We start from the raw sequence: 25,619 nt of genomic DNA on the forward strand, positions 1-25,619 counted from the left end.
AAAGGGGATGGAGCCATTTGCATGCGGACCCTAGAAAGATCAGGAGGGTCGTGGAGTAATGAAGAGAAATGCCAAGCTGAATAATGAGAGTTATGGTGCAGTGTCAAGGTACAGAAAGAGAGGGACAGATCTTTGGGAGGAGAAAGTTGTTGGAGCGATTGGAAAACAAGAATAGGTCAGTTTATAGATAAGTTTTATGATTATATGTTTATTATCTTATAAATTATATTTTTTGCGATATATTGTACAGTGGGTGGCAAATCAGTATCTCCAATGAAAGGACCATTCTTTTCCAGTGATTTGGTTCCTTTTGAGTTTTTTGATTGGTTGTCTTTTAGTGAAAGGCATTTTTTTTTTAGATAGTGACTTTAAAAAAAAAGTGACAATAGATTTTGATTGGTTGTTATTTGGGGGTGGAATTGAACCAAATAGTATGACATATTGTACAAACATGTTGGGAACTTTCCCATGCCCAGCAGCCACTCACCCATGTCCTCGGGACATACACCAGATGCGATGCTTTTAATTATACAGATAGAGAAGGACAGTTATTCGTTTGAAGTGCTGCAAATGTTAGTTTAATTTTCTTTTTCTATACTAGACGGCATAATAGAGTATAGCTGGAGCTGCGTGCATCACCAAAAATAATTGCACCAAAAATAGAAAACGCGAGTAATTCACAGCAGGCTGATCAGCAACTGAGAGAGAAAGATAGGTTAATACTTTTGTGTAACCCTTCAGCACAAGTGGCATGGTCAAGCATTTTCAGTTTCTCTTTTGCCTTGTATTCCATAAAATTGATTCTGATGATTGCTGGAAACATATAAAGACTTGGAGAAATTGTAATGCACTGGCAATGGACAAGTTAAATTTCATCCTAATAAACCTACGTGTTGGTGTGTCAAAAGTAAACTTTTAGCCCATCAACCTGTCTCAAATAAGGCCAATCCTTCATTAATAATGATTGGAATGTATGGCTTTGCTTTGTTTGGCAAAGTAAATGACTGTACCTTTTGAGATCAGATAAGATTGCACTCAAATTGAAGCCCACTGTTTGTCACAACTTCATCACAACAAAAATAAAAATGGTTAAGTCAAATAGGGAAAAATGGAAAAGAAATAATAGAATCTTAGAATGTTACAGCACAGAAGGATACCATTTGGCCCATCATGACAATGCCAGCTCTTTGGTAGAGCTATCCAATTAGTCCCACTCCAGCACTTTCCCCCCGTAGCCCTGTATTTTTCTTCCTTCAAGTATTCTATCCAGTTCTCTTTTGAATGTTGCTATTGAATCTGCTTCCACCATCCTTTCAGAAAGTTCATTCCAGATCACAACAACTCGCTGTGTAAAAAAAAAAGTTTCCTCTTATCGCCTCTGGTTCTTCAGCTATTTACCTGAAATCTGCGTCCTCTCGTTACCGACCCTTCTGCACTGAAAATAGTTTCTCCTTAATTATTCTATCAAAACCATTCATGATTTTGAACACTTCTATAAAATATCCTCTTAACCTTCTTCAGGTCTGACATCTGAGAACAACACCAGGTTCTCCAGTCTATCCACATAACTGTAACCCCTCATCCCTGGAACCATTCTAATAAATATCTTCTGCACCCTCTTTAAAGCCTTGATATCCTTTCCAAAGTGTGGTGCCCAGTTAAGGCTAAGTAGTGTTTTATAAAGGTTTAGCATAACTTCCTTGCTTTTGTACTCTTATCCTCTATTAATAAAGCCAAGGATCCCATTTGATATTTTAACATCCTTCTCACCTTGCCCTGCTACCTTCAAAGATTTGTGTACATACACCCGTAGGTCTCTCTGTTCCCGTCACTCCTTTAAAATTGTAACATTTTGCTCATGTTGTCTCTCCTTATTCTTCCTACCAAAATGTATCACTTCACACTTCTCTGCATTAAATTCCATCTGCCATCACCTACTTATCTATATCCTCCTAAAGTCTGACATTATCCTCTTCATTGTTTACTACATTTGCAAACTTTGAAATTATGCCATGTATACCCAAGCCCAGGTCATTAGTATGTATCAAAAAGAGCTGTGGTACTACTACCAACCCCTAGGGAGCACCACTGTATACCTTCCCCCAGTCTGAAAAACAACCATTCATCACTACTCCTGGCTTTCTGTCCTTTACCCAATGTTATATCTATACTGCAACTGTCCCTTTAATCCCGTAGGCTTTAATTTTGCTAACAAGTCTATTATGTGCTATTTTGTCAAGCGCCTTTTGAAAGTCTATATACACAACCTCTCTATTACTTCATCAAATAACTCGATCAAGTTAGTCAAACACAATTTGCCTTTAACAAATCCATCCTGGCTTTCACTTATTATCCCATACTTCTCCAAATGCTAATTAATTTCTCCAAAAGTTTCCCCACCAGCGACGTTAGCCTGACTGTCCTAGAGTTGCGGGTTTTATCCATTTCCCCATTCTAAACAGTGGTGTAACATTTGCAATTCTCCAGCCCTCTGGCACCCTCCCATATCCAAGGAGGATTGGAAGATTGTGACCCAACATTCTGCAATTTCCACCCTTACTACACTCAGTAACCTAGAATGCATCCCATCCAGACGAGGTGACTTTTCTACTTTGAGGACTGCCAATCTATTAAGTACTTCCTCTTTAGCTATGTTTATCCTATCCAATATTGCTATTGCCTCTTCCATTGCTGCTACATTGGCAGCATCCTCTTCTCTAGTGAAAACAGGTGCAAAGTACTCATTTAGTACCACAGCCATGCTCTCTGCCTCCACAAGCATATCTCCTTTTTGGTCCCTAATTGGACCCACCCTGTCTTTTATTATTTATTTGTTTATAATAGGCTTTTGTGTTCCCTTTTATGTTAACTGCTAATCTGGTCTTATAGTCTCTCTTTGTTCCTTATATTCCCTTTTTTAGATCTCCACTGTACTTTCTATATTCAGCTTGGTTCTCTACTGTATTAAGAACCATGCATTTGTCATAAGCCTCCTTTTTCTCTCATTTTAAGCTCTATGGCTGGAATTTTACTGGCTCTGCGAGTGCAAGTTTGGAGGCGGGTCAGCTGTCAAAATAGCAGCGATTGACAGCGGTGCGGAAGTCCACTTTAAGCCTGCCTTCAGGCCAGTTTCCCAAGTGCCAGGGCTGCCTGCACTTCACAGACCTGACACCAAGCAACGGGGGAGCCAATTCAAATAGTTAACAGCTTGTTTAAAAGTATTGAAAAAAGCATTTTACCAGGTACTTACCATTTTTCCAGCTTTCTTACGAGGTTCCCTGCGCTCAGAGATCACGTCAGGTAAGTGTGTTGGGTTCTCAATGACTCTCCATTGCTGTGAATGGTTGACAGCTGCAACAAAAGTGGCATAAAAGCTACCATTTCACAGCTGTTCAATTCCCAATCTTAGAAGCTGTAGCCTTCAGGATTCGGAATACACTTATGAAGGTTTGAAGTGTTTGGAGTGAACTCTCTATCCACTGTCACCTCCTTGGAGCAACCTCTCTCACCAATGACGGGTCACTTCTCTCATCTCAAGCTCACCTGCCATCTATTCCATCAGCGTCGGGCCCTTGAAAAATCACTTTTGATCCTCAGAATCCCACCACGATCAGCCCCAACACCAACATCACCAGGCACACCAGCAGCACCAACAACAACACCAACCATCTCCGCAATCACCTGATGATGCACAGGACGCAGGGCATCAGCACCCGACCACATTGCTGTCCAGGCGGCCAAGGATGGCCTCACTATGGCAAGATTGACTTCACTTGATGCTGTACACCCCAGTTGTCACATGATGCACCAGAATGGCACCACCCTACAACAAAACCATAAAGCATCCTTTGGTGACCATTATGTCTCACCATTCACTGCAACTCCAAAACCACTTCCAAAGGTGCACACAGATCTGTTCAAGAAGTCAAAGTGTTGAAAATAAAGATTTCAATGTGTGACAATGCATCAACATAAACTTTACATGAACATTGGCTAAAAGTCCCAAGTGCCCACCCTTGTGTGTTGTTAGTTGGTACTATTGGACAAGGATTCGGTTGGGTGTGAGAGGTGGCTAGTGAGTTGCGGATGTGATAATGTAGATAGGGAGGGATGGGTGGAGGTGTAAGGTAAGTTGGTGTGAGTAAGGATGTGCAGGAGTAGGGTAGGGAAGACAGAGTGATGGGGATCTGATGAGTGGCACAGCAGGATGAGGTTGAATGTGGCTTTACAGTAACATTTCGTGATTTACTGAGATCATTGAAAGGTTTGCATCACTGCAGCCAGATCCGCCTGACGCTATCCCTGCTTGTACCCTCCTGTGCAATGTGCAATCAGGCTGCGTTGGTGTCCTGCGGAGGTCCCTTTGACCCATGGGAAGGGAAGAGAACCTCCCTGCTTGCTGTGATTCCCTCCATAAGCATCTGGAGGGAGTCATGGGAGAGCCTGTGCGCAGCCGTGCACCTCTGTGCAGTGTTTGTCAGTGTTTGCAGCACCTCAAAGCTGCAGAACATTGACAGCACAACTCTCAAAATGAACGTGGGCATGGTCCCTTTAAAGAAACCGGCAGATGACGTGTCATCAAATGATGTCATCAGACACACTTCCTTTTAATTGGCCGGGAATCTCACAGAACAGGCTTAACAAGCCCAATCAGGGGAATGTAGTGGGGGGAGCTGACATGGAGCTAGGAGCAGGGTCGCAGCCCACCCTGGATGTTGTCCACCTCTCTCCCAACCTGGTAGGAAAAATTGAGCCCTATATCTTTAATTATCCAGGGAGCTCTAGTTTTTGATGCCCTTTCTATCCCCTCATGGGAATGGGTCTACTCTGTACTCAAACCATCTCCTCTTTGAAGGCCTCCCATTATTCAATTACTATTTTGCCTGCCAATTATTGACACCAATCCAACTGGGCCAAATCATTTTCCAGCATTCTATTGACTCGGGATCAGTTCCTATGCACTGGAGGGTAGCTAATGTAACACCACTTTTTAAAAAAGGAGGGAGAGAGAAAACAGGGAATTATAGATCGGTTAGCCTGACATCGGTGGTGGGGAAAATGTTAGAATCAATTATTAAAGATGAAATAAGAGCGCATTTGGAAAGCAGTGACAGGATCGGTCCTGGTCAGCATGGATTTATGAAAGGGAAATTATGCTTGACAAATCTCCCAGAATTTTTTGAGGATGTAACTATTAGAGTGGACAAGGGAGAGCCAGTGGATGTGGTGTATTTGGACTTTCAAAAGGCTTTTGACAAGGTTCCACACAAGAGATTAGTGTGCAAAATTAAAACACATGATAGTAGGGGTAACGTGGATAGAAAACTAGTTGGCAGACAAGAAGCAGAGAGTCGGAATAAATGGGTCCTTTTCAGAATGGCAGGCAGTGACCAGTGGGGTGCTGCAGGGTTCAGTGCTGAGACCCCAGCTATTTACAATATACATCAATGATTTAATGTAATATCTCCAAGTTTGCGGATGACACTAAGCTGGGTGGCGGCGTGAGCTGTGAGGAGGATGCTAAGAGGCTGCAGGGTGACTTGGACAGGTTAGGTGAGTGGGCAAATGCATGGCAGATGCAGTATAATGTGGATAAATGTGAGGTTATCCACTTTGGTGGCAAAAACAGGAAGACAGAATATTAACTGAATAGTGACAGATTAAGAAAAGGGAAGGTGCAACGAGACCTGGGTGTCATGGTACATCAGTCATTGAAGTTTGGCATGCAGGTACAGCAGCGGTGAAGAAGGCAAATGCCATGTTGGCCTTCATAGCTAGAGGATTTGAGTATAGGAGCAGGGAGGTCTTACTGCAGTTGTACAGAGGCCTCACCTGGAATATTGTGTTCAGTTTTGGTCTCCTAATCTGAGGAAGGACGTTCTTGCTATTGAGGGAGTAGAAACATAGAAACATAGAAAAACAGGTGCAGAAGTAGGCCATTCGGCCCTTCGAGCCTGCACCGCCATTCAATGATATCATGGCTGATCATTCCTTCAGTACCCCTTTCCTGCTTTCTCTCCATAGCCCTTGATCCCCTTAACCATAAGAGCCATATCTAACTAACTCCCTCTTTAATATATCCAGTGAACTGGCATCAACAACTCTCTGCGGCAGGGAATTCCACAGGTTAACAACTCTCTGAGTGAAGAAGTTTCTCCTCATCTCGGTCCTAAATGGCCTACCCTTATCCCAAGACTATGTCCCCTGGCTATGGACCTCCCCAACACCGAGAACACTCCCCCCGCACCCAACATGTCCAGTCCCGCCAGAATCCCACATGCTTCCATGAGACCCCCTCTCATCCCCCCAAACCCCAGTGAATAAAGGCCCAGCCGATCCAGTCTCTCCCCACACGACAGCCCAGCCATCCCTGGAATCATTCCGGTGAACCCTCGCTGCACCCACCCAACAGCAAGAACGCCCCCCCCCCCAAGACCAGGAGACCAAAACCGAACACAACACTCCAGGTGAGGCCCCACCAAGGCCCCGCACAACTGCAGTACAGCAAAGGTTCACCAGATTGATTCCTGGGATGGCAGGACAGACATATGAGGAGAGACTGTATCAACTGGGCTTGTATCCACTGGAGTTTAGAAGAATGAGAGGGGATCTCATAGAAACAAATAAAATTCTGACGGGATTGGACAGGCTAGAGGCAGGAAGAATGTTCCCGTTGCTGGGGAGTTCCAGAACCAGGGGTCACAGTCTAAGAATAAGGGGTAAGCCATTTAGGACCGAGAGGAGGAGAAACCTCTTCACTCAGAGAGTGGTTAACCTGTGGAATTCTCTACCGCAGAAAGTTGTTGAGGCCAGTTCATTTATGGCCCTTACGGCCAAAGAGATCCAGGGGTACGGAGAGAAAGCAGGAAAAGGGTACTGAGGTTGAATGATCAGCCATGATCTTATTGAATGGTGGTGCAGGCTCGAAGGGCCGAATGGCCTGCTCCTGCACCTAATTTCTATGTTTCTATGTTTCTAAATCCCTGTCTCTCTATATGATAAAGAATAAATACATTCCAGGTATGCTGAAACAGTTAAATATCTCAGGTTCAGATATGGTTAAAACTTTTCAATGTGTTCTTGCCTTGTAACACCCTTCAGACATATTCCTATTCATATTGTGTATTATCAGAAAGTGTTTGGTGCTAAATATTTGACATTTGATATCAATATGGATTGTTAATATTGTGATTTGTTTTCCCTCTGTTCTTTTTCTAGTTGACACCAGTTGGGACAACTATTTTTACTGGCTTTTCTGGAAGAAATGGAGCAACTGACATAGATGATGGCCCTAATGCACAGATCGAATATGTTATTCAGCATAATCCAAATGATCCAGTATGTATCATGTAGTGGGTTTATTTTTTTTTCTCCAAACATCTGCTAGCAGGTGAAGTTAAATATCTGGCAGGAAACTGCACAACAAAACATAGGATCCAAATTTGCATGAGTCCTGGACTTAGCTCGAGCTTCCTGTGGCTGAGGCCAGAACCTACGCCCACCCTGAACAAGGTCATTAATGTAGAGGAAGTAGTGTTGAGGGCGGGGATTCCTTACACGAGGAAGTTCTGCATCCTCAACCTTGCAGCGACCTGGTGGAAGTTTGGGTATACTGATTAAGAAGAAGCGTAATGGCCTCCTAATAGTCAAAATGAATACTACCTGGTGGTGACGGGGTGAGGCGGGTCCAGGGCAGGTCTGTGGTCTGCACTCCGGAAGAGGAGGTCAGGGGTACAGGGCTACAGGTTGGCATTTCCAGGAGGGGAGCGGGGGGGACACACAGCCTGCGTCTCCACCTCCAGCCACCATCGCTGCAATTTACAGCCTCCTGGGACAGTGGGCAACTCTAGTTGCAGGATGCTGCTACTGGCACAGCATCCACTGGTACCATGCAAATAAGGTGGTCTTCTCGTTGACCCCACATACTCTGGTGGGGTCAGTGGTGGAGGTCACCCTTGGGCACAATACTGGCATAACATTATAAACCTTTTTACATCACTGGTTAGGCCTCAGCTGGAGTATTGTGTCCAATTCTGGGCATCACACGATGGGAAGAATGTGAACGCTTTGGAGAGGGTGCAGATAAGATGCTGCCAGGGATTGAGGGACTCCAGTTATGTGGAGAGACTGGAGAAGCTGGGATTGTTCTCCTTAGAGCAGAGAAGGTTAACGGGAGATTTAATAGGGGCATTCAAAATTCTGAAAGGTTTTAATGGCGTAGATGGGGAGCAATTCTTTTCACTGGCAGGAGGGTCAATAGCCAGAGGACACAGATTTAAGTTAATTGGCAGAAGAACCAAGCAGGAGATGAAGAGACATTTGCTTACACAGCGAGTTATTATGATCTGAAATGCACGACTTGAAATGGTAACTGCAATAGTAACTTTTCAAAAAGGAATTTGATAAAAAGTTTAAAAGGAAACAATTGCAGGGCTATGGAGAAAGAGCAGGGGAGTGGGACTAATTGCATAACTCTTTCTAAGAGCTGGCACAGGCATAATGGACCGAATGGCCTCCTTCTGAGCTGTAAGATTCTATGGTAACTGCCGGGATCATATCCCTGAATAATTTTGAGCCAATTTTATTTATGACTTCCACCTAAATCCGGCTCTATAATAGCATCGACCTTTGGTGATTTTCACCTGGAATTTCCTCGGTAATTTATTTGACTGCTGTAACTTTGGCGGAAAGCATGGATGGATGCATAAACGTGGTTTCTGCCGACCTTGTGCTGAAGTTACAGCGGCTGGTCGCGAGAAACCTGAAGGAAATCCCGCTGATTGGCTTCGAACATTTGCAAGGCTTTGTTTAAATTTTTACTACTTAAATGTTTTCATCGACTGATTTTTTTTTAATGCAACTCCAGGAAATGAAATTCTTCGTAAAGAACCAGTATTGCAGTTTTATAACCCGGCTGTTGTCTCTTTATTTTCAGAACCTAAATACAAATGTATTTTTAACATTTTGTTGGATTTCTTTTAAGTGCCAACACCAGATGTATAATTTTTAAAAACTGGCTGCAGGTCGTTCCAAATTACAGGCAACTTTCGACTATCCAGGGCCCTCGGGGATCGGGCTATTCCGGGTCAACGATGTTGCCGTTAGGGCGAGTGCACGTACTTGCCGAGAATGTTTGGGTCCCAAATTTATACAGTACTTTGATGCTTTTCTGCTTCTGTGCACTCCAGGATGGGATTGTCCACCTATTCATTTTCATATAAAGTGAAGAGACCCATGTTATACTGTGTCTACTTTTTCTTAAAATGACCAGTCTAAAGGCTTCAACCGCTGGAGGTCGAATGAGACTCGGCTTTACTTACCCCCCAAGGCGGCACCCTCAGTGATACTCCAGAGTGCACAAGAGCACGTTCACCAAGATCAGAAAACGGAAAGACGGCAGGGAAGGGAGGAAGAGTTGTATACATCTTTTGCCCCTCTGAACTTGCTTCCAGTGTGATGATCTGGACAGTGCCCTAAAAGATCGAGGCTGGGAGCAAAGCCTTCGATCTGATAACGTGAGGATGGGTGGCAGTATATTTGATTGCTCTACAAGGATTCCTTTAAGGTCGAGACAGCATTAAATTTTATTATAAAATAAAGCCCTTCCTCTGTGTGTAGTGATAATGCAGTGTGTCAGCACAGGACTGTGTGTGGGCTGGGTTTAATGGACGTGTGCAGCTGTACACGGGACAGAATCACAGTTTTTAAAAGAGCAGTTGAAGCGGGTTCTCCGTTAGATCTGTGTACGGATAATCGAGAGTTGCCTGTAGTTAAATTTCTAATGCTGTTTTTCTTTTTAAATAGAAACAACTAAAATGTAACGCCTCCAGTCTTTACAATGTGACCTGGTAATCAACCTCGGTTTTCAATATCAATCTTTATTATTAAGAAACTGGCTGGTGAAATGTGATAAATGCCTCGTTTTCACCATGTAGCTTTCAGTCGAGACTGTTGAGCCATGCCAAAAGTTGATGAACAAGATACTCTTGACACCACGTTGATACAATGTTGTATTTTAGAGTTAATTAAATCACTAATAAAGTGATAATAATAGAAAACTATTTTAAGTATAGGATGGTATGAAGCGATAGAATCATATTTTGTGAAATGTCAAAGTACAATATATTGAACTAATTTGTTGTTGGTGCAGCTGACGAACATTTGACAGGCGCAGAGTGAAAACTTGAACCGGTTTCTTTATGTTCGTAGGAATCTAGTCGGACGTTTGACATTCCACTCACATTATCAGGAGCTGTGGTTTTAAGGAGAAGACTAAATTATGAAGAAAAAACACGTTACTATGTCATTGTTCAAGCCAATGTAAGACATTTATTTGAAGAATTTCAATCACTCAGTTTATACTTGCATTTCAACAATTGTATACCGTCCAGTGGATTGTACATTTGAAGCGAGCAGCACTCAGAAATGTGGCAGAACTTTCTTGCGCAGTTTAATTGATGTTGTCAGACGAAACAATGTTAAATGATTGCCTAAAAGTATCAGAATCACTCGTAGCTTTTAGCAAACATGTTTTGACATGTAATTGCGAAGCAGTGATTGCTGTTTGCTTTTACCAGGCAATGCAATTTCCGTTAACAGAAAATAAGTAGGGAGTAAGTAGAATTCGTAAAGTAAAGGACATAGTATTTTATTGGAACCATTTTAACCATTTGAGAAGAATTGTGCTTTGAAATCTAATTCATATAGATGACTTACATTTAACAGATTTACAAAGCAACTTTTATGTCAATGTGAGCCAAAGTTTATCATTCCCCAACTTATATAAAAATGTCTCCTGAAAATAGTATTAACTGTAAACAGTCATAGCTTAAATACAATAAATATCTTTATAACTGGTGGATATCTCATAGTATTATTTATGGGTCCCTGGGTGAGGCTGGTTTGTATTTTTCCTAGGTTCTATACCCTGCGCTCGTCACTGTTTGCCCAGACCTGTCAATGTGTCCATCGCCGCTCTCTTATTGTGCCTTGTCTTCTTCATTATATGCATCCATTCTCCCTGCTTATAAGGTGCTTGTTGCTTCTCTCTTATGGGGCTGAATTTTAATGGTGAAGGCGGGTTGGGAGCGAGGAGGTCTCCGAAGTGGTCGGGAAACCAGGGTGAATGGGTTTGCCGCAGGCCTTGCCGAATTTAAAGACAGGGCCTGATTTACATGGGAGGCCTCTGTTTCTTACCCACAGCCAGCCAGATTGAAAGGCTGACTGGCTCTGGGCGAGGAGGTTGCAGAAAGGAGGGAGGGAGGGACCGGCCGGAGGAGCGGGGGGGGGAAGTGGTGGTCGGAAGTGATCCGGGGCGACAGGAAGAGGGGGGGAGGTCTACAGAAATTGGCGGCTGGGAGGAAAACGGAAAGGGCCGGAGGAGCTCGGGGGCTGGGACCAGCACAGGCTGGGAGAGAGTCCGGCAGAGATCGGGGGCCGGAGAAGCGAGGGGGCAGGTGGGGCAGGGAAGGAGGAGTAGGGGAGGTGGCATACGACATTGTGGGCCTGAAGAGCATCGTGGGGGGTGGGGAGGCGGTCGGAAGCCTGGGGAACAGATCAGAGGACTGGGAGAGGGGGTGGAATCGGAGGGTTGCGAGGTGGGGGGGGATCGGAAGCCTCGTGGGGCTGGGGGTCTCTGGGGGGGGGAGGTGGCGTTAGGAAGTGCGCTGGATACAGGAGGTATGTGTAAAGGCAGTTACTTCCTGAATCCAGCAGTCCTCACCTTGCATGAGCTGGTGGATTTCATGAGGCCTGCAAAACCCGACCAGCTAAAGTTACATTCAAAATGGAGGTTAAAGCAGAGGCGTTCTTCCTCATTATAATATTGAAATAGATGACCCGCCTCTTGGCAGCGGGTTGGTTGCCAGCCCTGCCTCCGTTAAAACCAGACATGGGCGGGTTGCAGGCGGGTTCGGGTCAGAATTCAACACTTTAATTTTGCACATGGCCCAACCCACCTGTTTTTTCAGGTTCAAATTCCCCCATTATCTCTGCTGATCGGGCTTTGCTCCAACTGAATTTCTGCTCAATCACTCTCTTGCTAAAATGGCTGGAGACTTGATCCACATTCTTTTTTTGCACAAAAAGCTTGTAGCGACTTAGTTTCTGAGTGAAGCCATTGTTCAGGACTGCATTTGATTTATTTATGAAAGGCAATCCCATGTGAGTTAGCCAGAATCTGGAGGTCAAATGTGTATTGACAATATATAATGTTGTTGATTGTATATAATATTGTCATGTATAAACTATATTTGGTATTCCAGGAGCGTTATACAATGTGTTATGTAACATAGTCACGATATTCACAATAATCACAATATATATATAAATGATTTGGATGAGGGAACCAAATGTAATATTTCCAAATTTGCTGATGACACAAAACGAGGTGGGATTGTGAGCTGTGAGGAGGATGTAAAGACTCTGCAAGGCGATTTAGATAGGTTGAGTGAGTGGGCAAACACGTGGCAGATGCAGTGTAACGTGGATAAATTTGAAGTTATCCACTTTGGTAGGAAAATCATAAAGTCAAAGTATTATTTAAATGGTGATAGCTTGGGCAGTGTCGATGTACAGAGGGATCTGGGTGTCCTTGTACACCAATCATTGAAAGCAAACATGCAGGTGCAGCAAGCCGTTAGGAAGGGAAATGGTATGTTGGCCTGCACTGCAAGAGGATTTAAATACAGGAACAATAATGTCTTACTACAGTTATACAGGGCCGTGGTGAGACCGCACCTGGAGTATTGTGTGTGTGGTGTATGTAGCACACAAATCACTGACTCCATACGGTCTGGTGTAAGTCTAACTGCTGTGACCTTCGTCCTTTATTGTTCAGCTCCAGAGTGCCTCCCAGGTGTGGTGGTCAGCCTTATATAGCCCTTGTTACAGGTACTACCAGGGTTTCCCACCGCAGCGCCCTCTGTGGTGTGGCATAGTACTTACAATACATTTAAGGTACTGGGACGATACACACATCATTACATAACATTACACTTGTCCAACGGAAGGCAGGTGGGCATAGACAGTGCATTAGTATGGTACATATTATCTGGTACATTAACTGGTTATTGACTGGTAGCGGAACCTTGATTTCCTTGTTAGCCGTTATCATTAATTGTACTTCATCCATTATTTTACACAAATACAGTGGCCATTCAGCATAAAAAAAAGTAATTCTTATTATAAATTCACTATCTCACATTAACATAGCTCATTTTAGACTCGCTCTGCCAAACAGAAGTCCTTTGTGGGAACCACCTCTTTGTAAGGCCCTTTTAAGACTCCCGGGTGCATTTCCTCTTTAAGGCGCCATCTTTAATGCAGGAGGATTCCACGAGGCTTCTCCTTGGGTGCCGCCATCTTTGATGCTCTGCAGCTCCGACACGATGCCGCCGCCATCTTCTTCTCCGCCGCTCCGGAAACCCTCCGCCGTCACAGCCTCCGCTCCCCTCCGCTACCACCTGACTTGTCGCCTCTCCTGTGGCCGCCGTGGCCTCTCCAGCGGCCGCACTTGCCGCGTCCCCCGCGGCCTCTGTAGCGGCCTCCCCTGCTGCTGCCGCCGCCCGACGTTACCAGCTCCTCGGCGGGGCCTGCCCAACGGCCTCTTCCTCTGCGGGGCCCTTCCGAACCGCCGGCCCCTGGATCCCTCAGCACCCCGCCCGCAGCGGCCCGCTGGCTCAACCTCCACCCCACCTTAGGCCCCTCTGTGCAGGGCTGCTTGCCTGTGGGGGCTGGGGCTGCAGGGTCTCTGTGTGAGATCCGGGCCTGGGACTTGCCTGTGGGTGGATTGAGGCTGCAGGGTCTCTGTGTGAAGCCCGGGCCTGGGATTTGCCTGTGGGGATTGAGGCTTCAGGGTCTCTGTGTGAGGTCCGGGCCTGGGACTTGCCTGTGGGTGGATTGAGGCTGCAGGGTCTCTGTGTGAGGCCCGGGCCTGGGACTTGCCTGTGGGTGGATTGAGGCTGCAGGGTCTCTGTGTGAGGCCCGGGCCTGGGACTTGCCTGTGGGGGGATTGAGGCTGCAGCTCCAGCTCGGTCGGCGCTGCTCTCTGGGGACCCGGGGCACGGCAGCACCCCGGGGAGCAGCAGCCTGTGGAGGAATGAAGTCTTCCCAGCTCCCACGGACCTTCCCCATCCACCTCCGGCCGAGGAGTGTCGGCCCATCGCCTGCAACGACCCACAAAGGTAAACCGTGCGTCTCATCCCCGTGGGATGCCTGCACCATCGCTCTGCCGAGAACAGGTATTAGTTCCCTGGTATAGGTACGCAGCTTCACCGTGACCGGGACCAGCTTGGGTCGTGCAGCTGCGTTAATCCACAGTTTATCAAAAGTTCTCCGACTCATCAACGACGGACCCGAGCCCGTGTCCACTTCCATACTCACTGGGACTCCGTTGATTTTTACTTCCCTTATCACTGGGGGCGAATCGTCGGTGCACGTATACAGTCCAAGCACCTCATCTTCTTCTGCCTGCTCCTCGCTGAACAGTGGATCATCCCCCATCTCCTCAGCCACATGGTGAGTCCGATTTCTTTTACACATATGCTGAAGGTGGCCTTTAACGTGGCAGGTATTGCACGTGTACTCCGCAAACCTGCACCGGTGAGCCCCATGGCTTCCTCCACAGCGCCAGCATGGTGCTGCTTGATTGGCCCCCCTTGGCGGACTCTGAGTTCCAGGACCCCGAGGTCCGTGCTCTCTGCCTTGGGCAGAGCCACGTTCTGTAGTTTTGTCCGTGGTGGGCGCTATCCTGTGGACAGTGCCTGCCGGGTTCGAGACTGTGCGGATTATTTGCTTGGTGCTGCAAGTCAAGGTCATATATGCCCGGCTGATGGCGATGGCCTTTGTCAGAGTGACTGTGGGTTCCGTGGCCAGCAGCTTGTGAAGGAGGCACTCGTGGCCAATCCCCATAACGAAAACGTCCCGCAAAGCCTCGTCAAGGTGTGCCCCAAAATCACACGGCGCCGCGAGTCTCCTGAGGTCCGCTGCATATTTGGTGACATCCTGGCCCTCGGGTCTGCAGTGATGGTAAAATTTGTATCTGGCCGTGAGGATGCTCTCCTTCGGTTTCAACTGGTCACGAATGAGTTCAGTCAGCTCCTCGTATGACTTGTCCCTGGCGCTCGCGGGTGCCAGCAAATCCCTGACGAGACAGTAAACCTCATCTCCACAACTGGAGAGCAATATCGCCTTACGCTTCTCTCTCATTGCGTATGTGTCCTCCGTCAGGTCATTTGCTGTGAAGTAGTACTCGAGCCTTTCCGTAAAGGCCTCCCAATCATTGCCCACGGTAAAATCCTTTAGCGAGCCCAGAGTAGCCATGGTTGCGTGGAGTTCGTCCGCTTCCTTGTTGCCAATGTGGTGTATGTAGCACACAAATCACTGACTCCACACAGTCTGGTGTAAGTCTAACTGCTGTGACCTTCGTCCTTTATTGTTCAGCTCCAGAGTGCCTCCCAGGTGTGGTGGTCAGCCTTATATAGTCCTTCTTACAGGTACTACCAAGGTTTCCCACCGCAGCGCCCTCTGTGGTGTGGCATAGTACTTACAATACATTTAAGGTACTGGGACGATACACACATCATTACATAACAGTGTGCAGTTTTGGTCTCCTTACCTAAGAAAGGATATACTTGCCATAGAGGGAGTGCAGCGAAGGTTCACCAGACTGATTCCTGGGATGGCAGGACTGCCATGAGGAGAGATTGGGTCAACTAGGCCTGTATTCACTAGATGCTTAGAGGAATGAGAGGGGATCTCATTGAAACAAATTAAAATTCTGATTGGGTTGGACAGACTAGATGCGGGGAGGATGTTTCCCCGGGCTGGGAAGTCTAGAACAAGAGGTCACAGTCTCAGGATACGGGGTAGGAAATTTAGGACTGAGATGAGGAGAAATTTCTTCAGTCAGAGGGTCATGAACCTGTGGAATTCTCTACTACAGAAGGCTGTGGAGGGCAAATCACTGAAGAAGGAGATAGATAGATTTCTAGACTTTAAAAGCATCAAGAGGTATGGGGAGAAAGCGGGAATATGGTGTTGAGATAGAGGATCAGCCATGATCATACTGAATGGCGGTGCAGACTCGAAGGGCCAAATGGCCTACTACTGCTATTTTCTATAGGTCAGGGCCATAAAAGGAACTGCTCCTATTTTCTATGTTTCTGTGTTGATATCCTGTGTGTTACTCATACACAGAAATTAGAAAAAAATCTTCCTTTTCTTGACTCACACCTTTTCTTTATGTCACTGTGACTTGGGACTGGCTCATGAGTTCAAAGGACTTGAACACCAGAAACCTAGAGACAGTGTTGAAATAAATAAATTAAGTTTGGAGCTTATGTATGTCATAAGAACAAAGAAACATAGGAACAGGTGTAGGTCATTCAGCCCCTCAAGCCTGTACCGCCATTCAATGAGATCATGGCTAGTCTGTGACCTAACTCCAGATACCCGCCTTTGGCCCATATCGCTTAATAGCCTTGGTGAACAAAAATCTATCAATCTCAGATGAACAATTGACCCAGCATCAACTACCTTTTGCGGAAGAGAGTTCCAAACTTCTACCACCCTTTGTGTTTCGAAATGTTTCCGAATTTCACACCTGAAAGATATGGCTCTAGTTTTTAAGCCATGTCCCCCTGGTCCTAGATTCACCAACCAGCCAAAATAGTTTCTCTCTATCTATGCTATCAGTTTCCCTTAACATCTTGAAAACTTTGATCAAATCACCCCTTAACCTTCTAAATTCCAGAGAAGGAATTTTTCCTTCTGGTGACTACTTTAAAACCAAGAAAGCTCACCAGATTAATTTTTAAAAGTAATAGTTATTTGTTGCAGGCACACACACCCATTTCCAACCACTGCCATTTATTTCCAACCATTTATTCGACAAAATGGCCCAAAAGATTTCCAAATTGTAGCCATGCCTTCAGGCAAAGCATTGACTGCTAGTTCTTTCTTTCGTTCTTTCTTTTCCTCTCTCTCTCTCTCTCTCTCTTTCTATCGTTCTTTCTTTTCCTTTCTATCATTCTTTCTTTCTCTCTCTCTCTTTCTTTCTATCGTTCTCTTTTCCTCTCTTTCTTTCTATCGTTATCTCTTTTTCTCTCTCTCTCTTTCTATCGTTCTCTCTTTTCCTCTCTTTCTTTCTATTGTTCTCTCTTTTTCTCTCTCTCTTTCTATCATTCTTTCTTTTCCTCTCTCTCTTTCTTTCTATCGTTCTTTTCCTTTCTATCGTTCTTTCTTTCTCTCTCTCTTTCTATCGTTCTCTTTTCCTCTCTTTCTTTCTATCGTTCTCTCTTTTTCTCTCTCTCTTTCTATCGTTCTCTCTTTTCCTCTCTTTCTTTCTATCGTTCTTTCTTTTCCTCTCTCTTTCTATCTATCATTCTATCGTTCTTTCTTTCGTTCTTTCGTTCTTTCTCCCTCTCTCTTATTTCCTTTCTTCTTGCAGCAGCAGAGAGTTAGATTTTGCCAGCATAAAAATGGCAATCTCTTAATTGTTGCAGACTGAAAACAAAACAGGCACGATAGGCTGAATGGCCTCCTCCTGTGCTGTATGGGTCTACGACATGGAGCATGCTCAGAGGCATATCAACAAGAAATGCAAACATTGGGAATTTAATATTGCCCCTGCTGTAGTCCCAGGTCCTACAGCTAGGGTAGGCTTGTGCGGAGGAATGTTTTCTAAGATAGGTTTATGACTAATTTTAATTATTTATTTGACAATTGTTTATTTAATATCTTTGTGTTATAGTTTGCAGTGATGAACATATAGGGGTAGAGTTTCCACTCGGTTGTGCTGTACTTTTTAGTCTGAAATCAACGTAAGATCGTCGTGTTTCCGCGATCTTTTGTGCTAGTTAAAAAACATCACACGAGAAGCACTACCCACAAACTAGACATGAGCAAGATCGAGGGGGTTTTAAAAATTAGCTGGTTCTTTTGGGACACTAATACGAACATTTTAAAAGCTTTTAATTTTTTAAACATTACTTAGAAACTGATACACTAATATTACTAGAAAATGGTTCTGTATATTTCTTAAAAAGTCATTTTCAGTAATTTAAAATTGGGTTACTCACAGATGGTGGATTGACATTCTGATTAAAAATGCTTATTCTTTGTGATAAACTCATTTTCAGCTGTGTTAATCAAACTGCCCCAAGTTACCTTTCTTAAATATATCAAGGAATATTTTTAAAGCAAAAATTTTTTTTCAACAAGCTTATGTTCTAAAGTGCTGGTTCATGGCATATTTTATGTTCAGCGATATGCAAATGAGTTTACTTGAGGGGAAAAAAGCTCTTCTTAAAACTAGCACAATTTTGGGTGCCATTTCTGCCCGGATTGCTGATTATGCCCAAAGTGGAAACGGCTATGTCATGCAACACAAAGAAAAGATACAAAATGAATCTGTGTGGCTCAACTGCTTATGATGCACAGTATTTAATCAAAATAGATGAGCGTGAAGTGCAGGAAATGCATGAGAGTTTATCAAAGTAAGTTATACATAAATATTAACATTTTTACAACTGCATGCATTTCTTGTAACAGCTTATTCTATTATAAATTCCTCTGTGCACACTTACATTGGGAGCTGCCTTTGTAAACTTTTAATTCTGCTCTCCTCAGTTTTATTTACGTCTCCTAGCTCCTGAGCTTGTACTGCAGAGAAATGGCTCTGCTTCAACCAGCTCTATTTCTTTGTTTCCCAAGGCTGCATTGGCGCACTGGAGGCGGTGTTGAGTTTCTATGTAATCTATGAGAGGACCACTGCAGCCCAAACCCACTCATGTCCCACACGAAGAGGCTCTGACAGCCTCATTCACCGTATGTTTTGCTATTTAAATGTAAATAATATCAAATCCAAGTATTAAATAAAAGTAAAGACAGAATGGGGACTGGATTACACCCAAATCCTCTAGCAACCTTTTATCTGAAGATTATACTCAGTCGTCACTCCCCATGTGCAGTATAATAGGAGAGGGTAATCACTACTGTATCATTAAGACAAAGACCTGTTGCAGCAAAAGATTAGATTTTGTGTCAGAGTTGTGAAACCTGTGCACTGCCCTGACAAAGTGAGGCTGTGCTGGGTATGAGGCTGTCAGAGCCTCTTTGTGTGGGACATGAGTGGGCTTGGGTTGCAGGGGTCCTCTCATAGATTACATAGAAATTCAACACCGCCTCCAGTGTGCCACTGCAGCCTTCGGTCACCTGAGGAAAAGAGTGTTTGAAGACCAGGCCTTCAAATCTACCACCAAGCTCATGGGCTGTAGTAATACACACCCTCCTGAATGGCTCAGAGGCATGGACCATGTACAGTCGACACCTCAAGTCGCTGGAGAAATACTACCAACAAAGTTTCCGCAAGATCCTGCAAATCCCCTGGGAGGACAGACGCACCAATGTTAGCGTCCTCGACCAGGCCAACATCCCCAGCATTGAAGCACTGACCACACTTGATCAGCTCCGCTGGCCCGGCCACGTTTTTTGCATGCCAGACACGAGACTCCCAAAGCAAGCGCTCTACTCGGAACTCCTTCACGGCAAACGAGCCAAAAGTGGGCAGAGAAAACATTACAAGGACACCCTCAAAGCCTCCCTGATAAAGTGCAACATCCCCACTGACACCTGGGAGTCCCTGGCCAAAGACCACCCTAAGTGGAGGAAGTGCATCCGGGAGGGCGCTGAGCACCTTGAGTCTCATCGCCGAGAGCATGCAGAAATCAAGCGCAGGCAGCGGAAAGCCCATGCGGCAAACCAGTCCCACCCACCCTTTCCCTCAACGACTATCTGTCCCACCTGTGACAGGGACTGTGGTTCTCATATTGGACTGTTCAGCCACCTAAGGACTCATTTTTAGAGTGGAAGCCAGTCTTCCACGATTCGGAACGACTGCCTATGATGATGATGATGACATAGAAATTACAACAGAGAAATAGGCCGGTCGGTCCAACCAGGAACAGTTTGGGCACACAAGTAAGCCCATGTGCCCAAACTGTTCCTATATCTCTTAATTTCCCTTTACTTGAACAAATTTTAATCTATACTTAAATGTTGAAACAAAGAAGACGACTTGCATTTTTAAAGTGCCTTTCACGACCACCGGACGTCTCAAAGCGCTTTACAACCAATTAAGTACTTTTGGAGAGTAGTCACTGTTGTAATGTAAGAAACACAGCAGCTAATTTGTGCACAGCAAGCTCCCACAATTCATAATGTGACTTGAACGGATAATTTGTTTTTGTTATGTTGACTGAGGGATAAATATTGGCCAGGATACTGGGGTAACTCCCCTGTCTTCTTCGAAATAGTGCCATAGGATCTTTTATGTCCACCTGAAAGAGCAGACGGGTCCTCGGTTTAATGTCTCATCCGAAAGACATAGAAACATAGACATAGAAAATAGAAGCAGTACTAGGCCATTCGGCCCTTCGAGTCTGCACCACCATTCAATATGATCATGGCTGATCCTCTATCTCAACATCATATTCCCACTTTTCCCCATACCCCTTGATGCCTTTTGTGTCTAGAAAGCTATCTATCTCCCTCTGAAATATATTCAGTGACTTGGCCTCCACAGCCTTCTGTGGTAGAGAATTCCACAGGTTCACCACCCTCTGAATGAAAACATTTCTCCTCATACGACAGTCCTGCCATCCCAGGAATTTGTCTGGTGAACCTTCGCTGCACTCCCTCTATGGCAACTATATACTTTCTTAGGTAAGGAGACCAAAACTGCACACAATACTCCAGGCGCGGTCTCACCAAGACACTGTATAACTGTAGTAAGACATCCTTGTTCCTGTACTCAGATCCTCTTGCAATGAAGGCCAACATACCATTTGCCTTCCTAACTGCTTGCTGCACCTGCACCTCCAGTAGTGCAGCCTCAGCACTGCCCTGGAGAATCAGCCTAGATTTGTGTGCTCAAAGTTCCTGGACATGGTCTGCTTCAATCGCTATCTCTGGTTGTGCACTGTCACGGCAACTGTATGAAATATGATTTATATTTTGGTTCATGTTGCTTTTGTAGCATCTGATTGATTATGATTTTGTCATTTCTTTTTGTATCAGCTAACAAAAAAAAGCAGGAAAAAAACAGACTACAATTAACCAATCAAAAAGAGAAAATTATAGACACGCCAAACACAATAGCGAGATGAAGTAAGACAATACACATACTCGCACACAATTAAATTATTATGCTACCTGCTTTTCAACACTTGCTATAGCTTTATCATGGTAATTAGTTATGATAATTTTACTGCATTGAAACGAAAAATATGCCAATGTGGAACAAGGATTAGTTGACATAAATAGCATAGCATTTAAGGGGAAGCTAGATAAGAACTTGAGGGAGAACGGAATAGAAGGATATGCTGATAGGGTTAGATGAAGTAGGGTGGGAGGGGGCTCATGCAAAGCATAAACACTGACATAGACCAGTTGCTCCGAATGGCCTGTTTCTGTGCTGTAAATTCGATGTCATTCTATATAACACACTCAGGACTTTTTTCATTGATTCACAGGACCGAGCTCCAAATCCAAATAATAGAAGAACCAGCACAACAACGCTGACAGTTAATGTACTTGATGGAGATGACCTTGGACCAAAGTTCCTTCCATGTGAATTGGTCAATAATACGAGGGATTGCCGTCCTCTTACATACAAGGCGAATTTGCCTGAACTCACGGACCCTGTAAGCATACAGTTTATCTGGTTATATATTGTTTGCTGCATAAGAACACGATGGAACATTCTCGTGAACTGCTTTGAATACATTAATGTTAATGACGTATTGAGATTTTCCATGCTTGGCTACATTAGCTTTCATTAATTAATACTTCCCGCAGTTGTTACCCACACAATAATTATTTTCACCTAAGCTTTTGCTACAAAAATGTTGAACTCTTCAATTAAGGCAAACTTTCTCTGTAATAGCTTTAAGCATTAACATGCAAATGAAAAATATATAATCTATTGTTGAATGCCATTGTGATATTTCTCAGAGGACAATATTTGAACAATTGATGTGCGGCACTTTCATTTAAGCAATATCGGTTGAGGTTATCTGCTTCTGTGCTCCTGATGCACAGCAAGAGCACGTAGCAGGAGCTTTTGGACCCTAGCGCGTGAATTTGCAATCATAATGATCAGAAAATCATGGGCGGGGCATGCGGAATTTCCTCCTGTACACTCCTGGCATGCATCACGAGTGATCAAAACAGAAAATTCCGACCATCGTGCTAGAAAGAGGGCTTATATTAAAATCCACAAATGAAAATAACTCAACTTAAAGGGAAATATTCCACAATACAATCATTAAAACTTGGGTTACCAAATCCTGAGCCTTTTTTACAAACAATAGTTCTTGATTTGACCTCTCCAACTTGAAATGTATGGAACTTAACCCTCGTTAGACCACACTTGGAGTACTGCGTACAGTTCTGATCGCCACTGGAGTTCAGAAGAATGAGAGGGGACCTCATAGAAACGTTTAAAATTCTGACGGGGTTAGACAGGTTAGATGCAGGAAGAATGTTCCCAATGTTGGGGAAGTCCAGAACCAGGGGACACAGTCTAAGGATAAGGGGGAAGCCATTTAGGACCGAGATGAGGAGGAATTTCTTCACCCAGAGAGTGGTGAACCTGTGGAATTCTCTACCACAGAAAGTAGTTGAGGCCAATTCACTAAATATATTCAAAAAGGAGTTAGATGAAGTCCTTACTACTAGGGGAATCAAGGGGTATGGTGAGAAAGCAGGAATGGGGTACTGAAGTTGCATGTTCAGCCATGAACTCATTGAATGGCGGTGCAGGCTAGAAGGGCCGAATGGCCTACTCCTGCACCTATTTTCTATGTTTCTATGTTTCTAAAAGGATACAGAGTCACTGGAGAGGGTGCAGAGAAGATTTACAAGGATGATACCAGAAATGTGAGGGTATACATATCAGGAAAGGATGAACAGGCTGGGTCTCATTTCTCTTGAAAAAAAGAAGGCTGAGGGGTGACCTAAAACTTTAAAACTCCATGTTTGAATCCTTTCAATCCAGTTTCCGTGCCTGCCACAGCACCGAAACAGCTCTCATCAAAGTTACAAATGACATCCCTTGTGACTGTGCCAAAGGTAAACTATCCCTCCTCAACCTCCTGGATTTGTCTGCAGCCTTTGACATGGTTGACCACTCCATCCTCCGCCAACACCACTCCACCATCGTTCAGCTGGGTGGGACTGCACTCGCCTGGTTCCATTCTTAGCTTTCTAATCGTAGCCAGAAAATCTCCTGCAATAGCTTCTCTTCCCACCACCATATCGTTACTTCTGGTGTCTCCCAACGATCTATCCTTGGCCCCCTCCTATTTCTCATCCATATGCTGCCCCTTGTCGATATCATTCGATAACATGGAGTCAGTTTCCACATGTACACTGACAATACCCAGCTCTATCTCACTACCACTTCTCTCAACCCCTCCACGGTCTCTAAATTGTCCGACATCCACTACTGGATGAGCAGAAATTTTCTGCAATTAAATATTGGGAAGACCAAAGCCATTGTCTTTGGTCCCTGTCATAAGCTGCGTTCCCTAGCCACTGACTCCATCCTTCTCACTAGCATCTATCTGAGGCTAAACCGGACTGTTCGCAACCTTGGCATCAAATTTGAACCTGAAATTAGCTTATGGCCACATATCCACGGCATAACTAAAACCACCTATTTCGATCTCCGTAACGTTGTCCGCCCACCCCTGCCTCAGCTCATCTGCTGCTGAAACCCTCTTTCATGCCTTTGTTACCTCTAGACTTGACTACTTCAAAGCACTCCTGGCTGGCCTCCCACATTCTACCATATGTAAACTTGAGGTCATCCAAAACTCGGCAACCCGTGTCCTAACTCGCACCAGGTCTCGCTCACCCATCACCCCTGTGCTCACTGACCTACATGGGCTCCCGGTTAAGCAACGCCTCGATTTCTAAATTCTCATCCTTGTTTACCAATCCCTCTATGGCCTCGCCCCTCCCCATCTCTATTATCTCTTTCAGCCTCACAAATCAACGAGAAACTATAGACCAATTAGCCTAACATCTGTGGTTGGGAAAATGTTGGAGTCCATTATTAAAGAAATAGTAGCAGGACATCTGGAAAAGCAAAATCCAGTCAGGCAGAGTCAGCATGGATTTATGAAGGGGAAGTCATGTTTGACAAATTTCATGGAATTCTTTGAGGATGTACCGAACAGGGTGGATAAAGGGGAACCAGTGGATGTGGTGTATTTGGACTTTAAGAAGGCATTTGAAAAGATGCCACATAAAAGGTTACTGCACAAGATAAAAGTTCACGGGGTTGGGGGTAATATATTAGCATGGATAGAGGATTGGCTAACTAACAGAGAACAGAGAGTTGGGATAAATGGTTCATTCTCTGGTTGGCAAACAGTAACTAGTGGGGTGCCGCAGGAATCAGTGCTGGGTCCCCAACTACTTACAATCTATATTAACGACTTGGAAGAAAGGACTGAGTGTAACATAGCCAAGTTTGCTAACGGTACAAAGATGGGAGGAAAAGCAATGTGTGAGGAGGATACAAAAAATCTGCAAAAGGACAAAGGACAAAGACAGTCTAAGTGAGTGGGCAAAAATTTGGCAGATAGAGTGTAATGTTGGAAAGTGTAAGGTCATGCACTTTGGCAGAAAAAAATCAAAGAGCAAGTTATTATTTAAATGGAGAAAGATTGCAAAGTGCCACAGTTCAGCAGAACCTGGGGATACTTGCGCATGAAACACAAAAGGTTAGTATGCAGGTACAGAAAGTGATCAGGAAGGCCAATGGAATCTTGGCCTTTATTGCAAAGGGGATGGAATATAAAAGCAGGGAAGTCTTTCTACAGCTATACAGTGTATTGGTGAGGCCACACCTGGAAGACTGTATGCAGTTTTGGTTTCGGGTTGAGTGTCCAAAAACCAGAGTTCTGGAATCCGGAATGTTCCAGAATCCAGCTACTGCCCGACCTCGGTCCTCCCCGTCCCTCGCCACGCCACTGCCCAACCTCGGGCCTCGCCTCACTGCCCCTCGCCACGCCGCTGCCCGACCTTGTCCCTCGCCTCACTGCTGCCCGACCTCGGGCCTCGCCTAACCGCCCCTCGCCATGCCGCCACTGCCCTTACCTTGAGACTCGCTTCACCGCCACTGCCCTTACCTTCGAGCCTCACCAGCTCTTCGGCGGGCCCCACCCGAACTCTTCCCCGGCCGTGGGGCCCGCCTGAACACATGCTCGGTGGTGGGGCCCGGCCGAAGACTTCATCGCCCACTGGACACCAACACCCCCCCCCCCCACCCCCGCACCCCCCTCAACCCGCCTCCCCCTTCTGACATTCCAAAATCCGGAAATACCCGAACCTGGGCTCAGGTATTTCTGGATTTCCGGATTCGTGATGTCAGAAAGACATTCCAAAATCCGGCAAAACGCAAAATCCGGAACGCCGTCGGTCCCGAGGCTTCCAGATTAGGGGCGCTGCACCTGTACTTGCTTTGGAGGCAGTTCAGAGAAGCTTCACTAGGTTGATTCCGGGGATGAGGGGGTTGACTTCTGAGGAAAGGTTGAGTAGGTTAGGCC

The 25,619-nt window shown here is 45.0% G+C and overlaps 1 protein-coding gene across 1 annotated transcript in view; it reads left to right on the plus strand.

The window, feature by feature from the left end:
- Positions 1–25,619, plus strand: part of pcdh15b (protocadherin-related 15b) — a 1,866,923-nt gene that overhangs the window by 1,045,079 nt on the left and 796,225 nt on the right. Inside the window, exons 8-10 of the mRNA XM_070875055.1 lie at positions 7,219–7,338; positions 10,210–10,320; positions 21,534–21,704. Of these exons, the coding sequence (XP_070731156.1) occupies positions 7,219–7,338; positions 10,210–10,320; positions 21,534–21,704 (402 nt within the window). The remainder of the gene's footprint in view (positions 1–7,218; positions 7,339–10,209; positions 10,321–21,533; positions 21,705–25,619) is intronic.

The sequence above is a fragment of the Pristiophorus japonicus genome, chromosome 3 (genome assembly GCF_044704955.1).
Source record: "Pristiophorus japonicus isolate sPriJap1 chromosome 3, sPriJap1.hap1, whole genome shotgun sequence".
In the NCBI taxonomy this organism is placed as follows: domain Eukaryota; kingdom Metazoa; phylum Chordata; class Chondrichthyes; family Pristiophoridae; genus Pristiophorus; species Pristiophorus japonicus.